Raw genomic sequence first — 11779 nt, 5'->3', positions numbered from 1 at the left:
CATCATCATCATCATCATCATCATCATCATCATCATCATCATCATCATCATCAGAGCTTGTTGGAGATAGTTCGGTACTACTTATGAATCAGGGTCCCGTTTTGGGATACAGAGATGTTGGAATAGAAGGAAATGAGGCAGCAGACCAAGCTGAAGCCAGAGAGATTGAAGGAGACAGACGACCAACAACCTACAGAGGAGTCTTTCCAATGATCAAGAGGGAAATCAGAGACCCACCATGTAGAGCTAAGTACAAGCACCTTGAAGATGTGTGTTCTGGGTACTCCTATAAGCGGGAACAAAAATTTATCACATGTTGCTGGGACCAGGTTGAGCTGGCGAAACTGCGGTCGGACCATCATTGGAGCTTAAGATAGTATAAGAACTTTGTAAATGAAGAGCTCAGCCCATGTTGCCCGAAGATGCGGCCATGAAAAGGAGGATGTCAAACATACGTTTGAATGTCCAGGAACAATGGCAATTCGAAAAGAGTTATTTGGACGAGTGGAGGTGCCGCTAAGCATATTGACAATGGAGCCGAAAAAGAACCTCGCTATCGCTCGAAGATTTCTTTGTAGAGTCCGCCAGGCCCATTAAGGAAACCAAAAAAACCCATCATCATCATCACCATCACCATCATCATCATCATTATCATCATCATCATCATCATCATCATCATCATCATCATCATCATCATCATCATCAACATCATCATCATCATCATTGTATAAAGAAGGTATTAAAACAGTTAAGACCTTGTTGTATTTCCCCCCAAAAAATATATTTCACAGTTCAACGTTTCGCCAATAAGGCTTCATCAGGAACATAGTATTTGAGAAAAATAAATGGGTGATGACGCCACAGCAACAAAGTGTTCACTATAAGTTACGTATTGGTGTGGTTTGGACAATATCGGAAATATCTCCATCATCATCATCATATACACAGGCTATAAAAACTAAAGTGCGTACATAAATGTCTGAATATTTAAAGGAGCGGTGAGTACAAATCGCCGGAGAGAAGGGAACACTAAAGCCAGAAGTGGTAGAGAGAGAGAGGGGGGGGGGGGGGGGGGTGGAAAGGTGCGTGGAAGTAAGGAATATAATAACAGAAGGGTGCAGTGAACACAAATCGGAAAGGCCAGAGAAAGAGAAACACTAGGGCCATCATCATCATCATCATCATCACCATCATCATCATCATTGCGAGTGGGCCAAGCTCTTTTAGGAAAGATTGTGGTATATCATCAGGTCCTGGAGCACTTCTTTTCTTCATTTGTATTATGGCACGCTCCAGCTCTTTCATGATGAAGTCTGGGTATGATTGTTGTTAATCTTCGCTGTTCACATCGTCATACAGCAGGCGCTTCAATTGGAGTAGTTTGTTTCTTCTGCGCTCCTCTTGGGTAAATTGGAGCTTACTGGTTTTTGCATCAGTATGGCGTAAGGCACTTATCATTTCTCTCTTGAAAGCTGGCAAGTCACCAAGTGATACGACATCCTTTCGACCCATTAGTTTGACATCCTGTGTCGTGAAAGTTATAGAAAGGATGCACGCTGAAAGAATTTACTACCTGTCAGAGAAGAATGGATGGATTGCAGATATTCAGGCAGGCTTTCGCCAAGGTCATAGCTGCACCGACCAGATAATCAGAATCCGTCGCGGAATTGAGGATAGTTTTCAACAAAAGCCAACATTCCATCGATCATTCATAGTCCCGCTGGACTACTCCAAGGCATAAATACGGTTTGGCGTGAAAGACTATTACTGTCAATGTCTGACAAGGGAGTCCCGTTGCGTGCAATCAGATGGATCCATGCTTTCCTGAGAAATAGACAAGCCCGTGTTCGCCTGAAAGGAGAAATAAGCTAGAGCCAGAATTTCAAGCAAGGGCTTCCCCAAGGAGCTGTACTATCACCGCTGCTGTTTATATTCTTTGTAAACAACCTGGCAGAATCCCTCCCAAACCCTGACTCACAACAACTAACCTCCGCCAAGCTGATATACTCCATGTTCGCTGATAACTGCACAATATTGGTCAGTCACGAAAAGAGAGAAAAGGCAAATGAAGCGACACAGTTGATTGTGGACATGGTTGTGAAATGGGGCAATGAATGGAAGCCTTGAATGCAACCGAGAGTGAGGTGTGCTTCTTCTTAACATGGGTGAAGGGGGCAACGTGGCAACCAATAAATCAGACCGAAGGGAAAAAGATACCTTTCAATCCCGCTCCACGCATGTTGGGCGTCTATCAGGATAGACAGCTAACCTTCAACAAGCACATTGAGGAAGTGTCCAAAAGTGCAACCTCAAAAATGAAGGTTATTGGTGTTGTCAGCAACTCAAAATGGGACTGGGGTAAGGAGTCGCTCAAGAAAGTATCAGATGTTTGTGAAAAGCAGGATGGATTATGCTGCCCCAGCGTGGCAGCCTGTGCTGAGTGAGATTAGTGCAAAGGTCCAGGACAGAATACAAAACATAGCCCCCCGCCTAGTGTCAGGTCAGCTGAAAACAACACCAACAGAAGCGCTGCACCATGAGACCAGAACTGAGCACTTTACCACCTATACAAAAAGAACATGCCTCAAGTCTGTAGAGATGTCTAAGAGATTGCCAGACGACCATCCTAGGAAGAAAGCCCTTGATCAAGCAGTCAAGCCTAAAAACAGCTGGAAAAGTTGGTTTCGGATGGGCACCGATCTAGAAGACCACCTCCTCCCTGAAGCAGAGAATCGGTGGGTCGATCAACCTGGTGAGAGCTTGTCCATGGGAGACCCATGGCAAAATCGAAATTTGGATAGAATTGAGAGGAATGAAGGACAAGGGTGAATATCCTATAAAGGCACGTGAAGCTGCAGAGGATGTGATCAAAGAGGTTGGTGCGGATGTGACAATTTTCACCGATGGATCGGCTGTCGCAGGATACCGCAAAAGTGGAGCACCAGCAGTAGTGATAATGAATGATGAACCACCACGAACATAAATCATTAAAACTAAAGGTGCGTTCCTTACATCATCTTATGACGAGGAATGCTAGGCAATGATGTCTGCTGCACAATGGGTTGCTGACAATTGCCACAGTAGAACTAATGAGCTGATCTTGACTGACAGTCAGTCTCTCTGCAAGGGACTGCTAGGCAACAGCTCGGACATAAATGATTTTGAGCCGCAAGTTCAGTGAAGCCACAGCCACAATAAAAATCCAGTGGATTCCAAGCCATGTTGGAATAGAAGGAAATGAGGCAGCAGACCAAGCTACTAATGAAGCCAGAGAGTTTGAAGGAGACAGACGACCAACAACATACAGAGGAGTCTTTCCAATGATCAAGAGGGAAATCAGAGACCCACCATGCAGGGTTAAGTACCAGCACCCGGAAGATGTGTATTCTGGGTACTCCTATAAGCGAGAACAAAATATCACATGTCGCTGGGACCAGGTTGAGCTAGCGAGACTGCGGTCGGACCATCATTGGAGCTTAAGATGGTATAAGAACTTTGTAAATGAAGAGCTCAGCCCATGTTGCCGAAGATGCAGCCATGAAAAGGAGGATGTCAAACACATGTTTGAATGTCCAGGAACAATGACAACTCGAATGGAGTTATTTGGGCGAGTGGAGGTGCCGATAAGCATTTTGACCATGGAGCCGAAAAAGAGCCTCGCTCTCGCTCGAAGATTTCTTCGTGGAGTCCGCCAGGCCCATTAAGAAAAAAACCCATCATCATCATCATCATCATCATCATCATCATCATCATCATCATCATCATCATCCTCACGTATTCAAGTGTCAGATCTGCTTCAGACTTCGGCGATCATAATCCATCATTCAATGCTTCGCTCAGATGTTCTAAAAAACAACAACAAAAAAACAACAAAACAAAACAAAAAATACGAACAACCCCAACTGGCTTATTTTATTCTTGTCTTTCCCCGTCACCAATCTGTTCAGTTTTTTTTTTAATTTTCAATTTAGCTGCTCCGAGTCTACACCTACTTCGTTTGCCTTCAATTTTACGAATGAGAAAAAGATGTTCAAATATTGTATGTCGATTCAAATGTCTCAGAAACTGCATTCGTCTCATTTGTCTCTTCTTAATTGTATTTATATTTAATTTTAAAGTGAGCAGCCCTTATAGGCTATTTGATGGAGGCTGCATGTTTATTGACAATTTTTGTAGCATTTGGTGCTAACTTATTTCACCCCTTCTGTAGCTTCCTCTTGTCCGTTGTTGTGCTGTCTTGTCTTTTTTGCGTGGGGGGGGGGGGGGGGGGGGGGGCAAACAGTCTTTGCTTCAGAGCAGCGTTCTCCTGTTCGTGTTTCAAAGTGTAGAGGACCCCTCCTCCCCCCAAACAAATGGAACTCCCCCCCAACAACAACAACAACAACAACAAACAAACAACAACCCCGGCAGTTCTGGTGAGTGGAGTTTTCACATAATGTGCAAAGTGGTATAATAGTCCGGACAACACCAAACGGACAACTCTTCGACCTCATTACACAGAAACTAAGAGGCGAATTGTTCAGATTTTTTGCATGTGCCTCTGAATTCCAAAAAACCTAAAAAGACCAAGTACGGTAGTTAAGTGTTGTTTTTTTTTGTTCATTTGAATATTTTTTCTTTTCTTTTAACTGGCTGCATGAGCCTCAAGACTGAGTTGTTTTCAGTTCAGTGGTTAGTGGGTGACAGTGGGTTTATCTTGTTTTTTTTGGGTTTTTGTAAAGTGTTTTACGGCGCTCGCAACTGCATAAGGTCATATGAGCGCGCGGGACACACCTAATATTTTCAGTTGGTAGGAAATTTGAATTTTGCCCGGGTGGCGGCCGAAGCCTACTCTTATCGATTTTAGACCACCAAGGGATCTTTAACGTGCACAACTTGTACACGGGCCCTCTGAGATTTTTCGCCCTTGTCCGAGAAGGCTAGGTGTTGATCTTTCCTACCAGAAGATCAGGGGTGTGGCAGAAAGACAGTAGTAAGGAGGAGCCAAGGAGTAACAGTAGAAAGGCCACAGAAAGAGTAAGGAGCCCAGAGGAGGGGGCAAAGGAGGTGAGGGGGTGGGGGCACAAAGTGGAAATGAAAGCAGTCAACAGAACATTGCTAGAGAGCAGGAAAGGAGGTGAAAGGAGACAATTTTAGAGAAGAAAATTTTTTGGTCGCTACCCGGATTCGAACCCGGGACCTTTGAATGAGAGGCCAACGCCTTAACCTCTAGGCCACGAGAGCCCCTGGGTTTATCTTGATTGACTCATTGTGATATACAAAGGGTAAAATTTCTTTGCCGTCATTGAGATCGCACGCGTTTCAATTTGCTGTCGCTTTTTCATTAACCACCAGCGTTATATTACTTAGTTTACGAACCCCCCCAAAAAACGTTGCCTTAAAACTACTGAACTATGTCTTAAAAAAAAGCTGATCGAGGCCGTCTCTTTTATTCAATAACAAATCCCCCAAAAAGGACAAGACATGTATGTGTATTGGGGGGGGGGGGGGGGGGAAAACCCCTCTGCCTAAGGACCTGCACAGGAAGGGGGGGGGGGGGTTGCCCATTAGCGCTTCAAATCTAGCATTCTGTTGACCCCCGTTTTTGGGTTTGACATAACTGTATCCCCCCCCCCCCCCACCCCTCCTCTGAAATTACTTGCTAAGCCCTTGCAACGACACCCTGAATTGTTATGGTTTTAGCATAGTACCGTGCTTGCTATAAAAAGTGGGCTGTGTTGAGTTTAATGAGCAATTAATTACTAATGATGGTACTGACAGCACCTCTTTATTCTTGTCCCATATGCACGAAAATCGAGATTTTTCAGGTCTTTTAAAATTCAGCGGCGCATGCAAAAATCAGGGATTCGCCACTTAGATTCTTTGTTATGAGGTGGACAAGTTGTTCATTTGGTGTTGTCCGGACTATAATGAAATACCTCGCAAGCATTGGCAGTTGTGATATTTGAATCACTGACATCAGCTCACACTGTTGCAGGAAAAGGCAGCTTGTCAGTATGTTATAGTAAAAAATGAAGCCAAAAAAGTTGTTTGTAGCTAGTGATGATGGATTGCATGACATTGATGTAGAGGCGAATATTTTCTTCAATATCAATGGCCGGCAAAAAAGAGTTTGATCTATTTTCCGGGGTCTGAATCTGCGATGCTGTAGTAGCCTACTGCTTTTGGCAGTCCCAGCACTTGTACTTTTCTAGACCAGGCCTATCCCAGATGGACGTTACAGACTTTGATGATGCAGTCAGGGAACTTTAAACGATTAAGAGCTTGGATGAGAGAGATTCAAGTTGATTTATTGTCTTACAAATCCGTCTCAGGCGCCGAGTGTTGACCAGTAGCGCTCTTCCGAAGTTCTGTTGTCGGCGATGAAATAGTTGTAAGAGAGGCAGAGGAAGCTAAAAAATAATGCCTACAACTGAAAATCCATAATTTTGAGCCGAATCGGGACTTTCGGGGCGTAGCCCTCCCCCCCTCCTGAAACCCACGCTATACATCACAATAATTTTTATAATTCTCTCTCTCCCCCCCCCTCCCCCATCTCTCTCTCCTGGTGTTGGTGGGTTTATTCCTCCATTTTCTTAAAATCAAATAAGATTAGATAGAGCAGGCAAGTTGGACACGCCCGCACACACACACACACACACACACACACACACACACACACACACACACACACGCACATACACACACACACACACACACACACACACTCTCTCTGTCTCTCTGTCTGTCTGTCTGTCTGTCTGTCTGTCTCTGTCTCTCTCTCTCTCTCTCTCTCTCTCTCTCTCTCTCTCTCTCTCTCTCTCTCTCTCTCTCTCTCTCTCTCACACACACACACACATGCACACAAAATCAATTTGCCTTTTTCCAAGGATACTTGGCCTACAGCTTTGGAAGTCACAAAACTTTGATGGCCATTTTCTTGCAAATCCCCGTAGAAAAGACTTATCGCACATTTATTATCTTTTGCTTCTTGCATATTTGTTTTCGCTTTCAAATAAAGGTGATTTTACGCCATCATCGACACGATTTAGATAATTTAGGAGGCGAACTTCCGACATTGATTGTCAGAACCAACCGAGTCTGAAAGGAATAGAACACCCCAGCAGAAAGACCGAGCTAGTCGATTAAAATGCCCCCTCCCCCGCCCCCACGGGATTCGAACTCTGATCTCTTGCGTGCGGCATTGAAGCACATAAGCTCTACACCACAGACGCCCATCTTTTCGCAGTCAAGCAATAATCAGTATGCTGTTGTGTTTCAAGAGAGTCAAAGAAATTGGCAACTCTGAACATTTAGGCTAAGTGTCTTGCTTATTTACGGACCAGGAAATAAAAGTGTATGGGGGAAAATAAAACGAAAAAAAAGAGAAAAAAAAAAAAAAAAAAAAAAAAACACGAACAAACAAGCAAACAAAAAGCCTACAAAATATTAGAGTAATAATTATTTTTTTTGTTATATGTTGTTGTTTTTTATTGCTTTTTTATTTTTGAGAAACTTGAAAAAAAATCCAAACACAGGTGTATACATGAATTACATTTCTTTAGTGTTTTTATAATATATATTTTTTTATTCAAAGGTAATCCGTTTTAACAGTTGGGGGAGGGGTGTGTGGGGTGGTATAAGAACATTGACTAAGACATGGAATAATTTCATGTACACTGTGGGCTGAAAATTATAAAGGCCTTGAAGGCTACTCTTAAGAACGATAGGGTCATATATATATATATATATATATAATGGCAGATGTCCTACAAAAAAAATACTAGTATATATTCACTCTTACATAACTTACATGAGACCAGCGTATGCACGCGTTCACTCCTCACCCCCTCCCTCACTCCTCTCTCTCACTCTCTCTCTCCCCCCCCCTCTCTCTCTCTCTCTCTCTCTCTCACTCACTCTCTCTCTCCCCCCCCCTCTCTCTCTCTCTCTCTCTCTCTCACACACACACACACACACACACAAACACACTCACAAATACACACACATACACACACACATACATACACATACACGCTTGCAACTGCACTTATGTACACGAACAAACAACCGCACACATGATACTCACACACATGAGGAACTGTTATTTTTTGTGGATCTATTCTAATCATAATTTATTCGTTGCCCTCTTAGAGTCTTAGAGACCTGCCAAGTACATGTACTCCGATAAAATCGAAGCCCTTCGATTAAATGTTTTCCTTAAATATTTTATTTCTATTACATGTACGCAGCAAATTGTAAATGCTTTGGAAATACACTGGTTCATTTGCAATATCTGTGTGAGGTATAGTAAATGACGTAAAAATACGCATTTTTTAACTTAACGTTTATTTGTGTATGGTACTATCCACGCTCATTGTCTACTTTGTTTTTTTAGCGTTACCAATTAATTTACTGAAGACTTCATTATTTATCCTGACTTCCAAATTTTTAGGGAGGATGCCGAGGAAAACTCATATTTTTTAGTTAGAGAGAGAGAGAGAGAGAGAGAGAGAGAGAGAGAGAGAGAGAGAGAGAGACTGGTTGGCAGGTCAGCAGTAATCAGAATATTGTGAACAGATCTTTAGGTCTAACAAAAAACACAAAAGGCAGAATTGATGGTTCCTTAAAAAGTGAGAGGAAATTTCACGATTACATTATTTTGAGCAATCAAAACAGCGTGTTTGTCAAATACATGAACGGTTTCTAAATGTTATGCATTTATTATCACGGAAGCAAATAATTTGCACACAAATTGCGTTATACAAAGAATATCCATGAAAACGTTGGTCAATTTGTCTGTCCCCGTGGTTTTATGCACCCCGCATAATTTAGCAAAACTTGATCATTTTTTGCATAATTTCTGATTATTTTCCTTTACCATTCTTTAAAAAAATTAACAGAATCGCATAATTTCACATATTTAGGCTTAGTTTGCATAATTTCAAATTTTTTCTTGCATAAAACGACGGGGACAGATTTGTTCGAATGGGCGGATGAGGGGATTGATATGTGGGCTGGATCGACAACAACAACGTCGACGACGACAATGACAACAACAACAACAACAACAACAACAACAACAACAACAACAATTACAACAACAACAGCGAAAAAAACAACAAGTTTATTGCATTGCACAGTTGATGAGGGTGATATTTTGTCCTCGTTTTCAAGAGAACATCCTCTCATATTCCGCAGTCTTCAGAATACATTGTTATTGTAACAGCCAGTTGAAGTTGACAGCGATTTACTGGGCAACGCAAGCCACGAAGTATTCCCCCTGTCCAATTCAGGTATAACCAACTTTTGCTGTTACTTAATTGGCACCGAGTCCTGCCCTCATTTCAAAGAAAAACAGAGAATAAAATGGGTTTGGCCACCTATTAGGAATATCACCAAGCCAGCCAGCATTGAGAGCCTACAAAACCAAGTACTCAGGCTATTATAGGAAAAGGAAGGTCAAGCAAAAGGTGAATCGAAGGAGTTAAAGAAATCCTGAGAAATTATAATATCCCAATTGTAAGAGCTGCGGGGATGGCCTACCATAGAAAACTGCATCTCCCCATCACGCTTAGCAGCAACGGAGGATGAAAAAAGGTAAGTAAAAGTAAGTATGTTATTATTTTGTTGTTGTTTTTGTTGTTTTTAAATTGTTGTTGTTGTTGTTGTTGTTGTTGAATTATTGTTGTTGTTATTGTTGCTATAGTGCTGGGGGTTTTTTTGGGGTTGTTTTTTGCCTCTGCCGATGAAGTAAAACGTCAGTCCAAACATCAGTCATTTGGAAGTCATGTTGACGCACTGTTGTTAAGAAGGAGTCTGGACGACACATCAGTAATTTTGACAGTCTCGACACACTGCATGTCCTTCACCCGAAAGGAGTTAATAAATCTGGCAACTTGAGCATATCGGTTCAGAAGAAGACGGACACCTGTCTCCAGTAGGACACGTTATGGTAGCGCACTGTATCAGAAATTATTATCTCTACTCCTTTCACCGTTGCGATATATAACAATGATATAGACATTGAAGGGAAACGAGATCAGACACACTGCCCAGGACGTGACAAGTCTGTCGTGACGTTTGTGTGCAAGTACAAAATTCATGCGTAAAAACAGTTGTAATTCGATGACTGTGCTCTATAATATTATTATCTCTCCACCCGATATCTCCCAGAAAGCCGCGTTTAGTATGGCTGAACAATAGACTTGAGTTATGATATTAGACCGAGCACTGTCACGTCCGCCGTTCTTTGCTCTCAGTGACACTTCGTTGTGGGTGCGCAAACGAAGGGCAAAATACAAAAGTTTCACTATTATCGAGTCAGTGAGCAACCGTTCCCTCTTTGCCCTTCATTTCGGTTCCAAAATAGAGTCAAATAGAGTGCTTCATGGTGAACCGGAAGTACGCCAGAGTGCATAGATCTAGTCTTGGATATCATAATACAAGTCTATGGACTGAACCCAATCAAAGCATACAGCTTTTCCCGCACAGATGAAAATATTCTTCGACCAAGTCCACGAACCAAGACTCTGTATTTCAAACCAAAACGAGTGTACGTCAAGCTAGACTCAGTGTTTGTTGTTTCAGGGGCCTCGATTTCTATCAGGAGCGAGCCTTGTAGGGAGGTAGATCTTCCGTAGCCTCTGTATAACTGGGTAGACCAGTATCTTCTTCCACAGAGTTGTGGCCGCTGTACGCAGGAGGGGGCGTTCGACAGTCGATGGGTGGACTGGAGTATGAATTTTGGTCTGCAAAATAATACATGGATGCGAAATCATCTGAGATTTACTGCATGATTCTTGCAAATTCATGTTCATAGTCCAAACAGTGTATAATCATACTGGTAGTGGACATAATTTGATTAACGTTAAATCTAACAAAACTATTTAACCAGTCAGCAAGTATGGTTGTAATGTTTTGCCACCACAACCACCATTAGTACTAGCAATACGTAATCTTTCAAAAGTAACTTTTCATTAGCAAAAGATTCCAGATAGGAAGTATTTAAATTTAAGAAGCAGCCTGTGTTAATCGGAATTTGGTAACATGCAAAGAGCTAAACAGTGCAGACGAATGTAAAACAATGGATGGATGGTGCTGTAATACTCAAGTTCCAGATTCGCTTTGAAGGGTTCCTCTGGGGTTTTTTTTTCGAGGGAAGTAGAGAAGGAGTATATCCGGGGGGGGGGGGGGGGGTGGTATGGACATAGCCATGCTGTGTAGATGGGGGAAAGGGTGGGGAGGGTGGGGGGAAGGGTAGCGATTGTTCGCGTCTCTCAGAAAGATGGTGAAACTCCCATTAGCCTATAGTGAGGTGCCATTTACCATTAAACAGTATCTATAATATCGTATCTGGCACCATTTTTGTTCCTGGAGCCTTCAGTATTTACTTCACGATCTCTTCCAGGCCGATGTGTTCTCCTGAGATCCGAATATGGAAAGAAATGGATCACCTCTCTCCAAGCAAAGCTTAATACCCTAACACACTGTAGAGGGAGACTCCCTTAAAAAATGCAGATAGGTGGGTGATATTTGTGTCTAGTAGGCCTTATCATAAGTGTTGTTGATTTACGACTAATTTGCGAAGGTGCTGTAGTATTCGAATGAAACGCATTGCAAATGCGTGCGTGAGTATGTTTGTGTGTTGATATATTTCTAGTCTGTCTGTCTGTCTGTCTGTCTGTCTGTCTGTCTGTCTGTCTGTCTGTCTGTCTGTCTGTCTGTCTGTCTGTCTGTCTGTCTGTTTTTTTGGGGGGGGGGGGACCCACAATCCCAAGGCCCTTTTTTGGTGTGAAAT

At 42.5% G+C, this 11779-nt stretch overlaps 1 protein-coding gene across 1 annotated transcript in view; it reads right to left on the bottom strand.

The window, feature by feature from the left end:
- Positions 1–9642: 9642 nt before the first annotated feature.
- The window catches only part of LOC101848111, a gene marked incomplete in the record, with an annotated part of 10654 nt that continues 8517 nt past the window's right edge, over positions 9643–11779 (bottom strand). The window contains 1 exon segment of the mRNA XM_013082781.2: positions 9643–10730. Coding sequence (XP_012938235.1) covers positions 10585–10730 — 146 coding nt within the window.

This window comes from Aplysia californica, unplaced genomic scaffold (assembly GCF_000002075.1).
Source record: "Aplysia californica isolate F4 #8 unplaced genomic scaffold, AplCal3.0 scaffold00194, whole genome shotgun sequence".
Lineage (NCBI taxonomy): Eukaryota > Metazoa > Mollusca > Gastropoda > Aplysiida > Aplysiidae > Aplysia > Aplysia californica.
The sequence above is the reverse complement of the archived record's forward strand: the minus strand, read 5'-3'. Positions and strand labels throughout refer to the sequence as shown.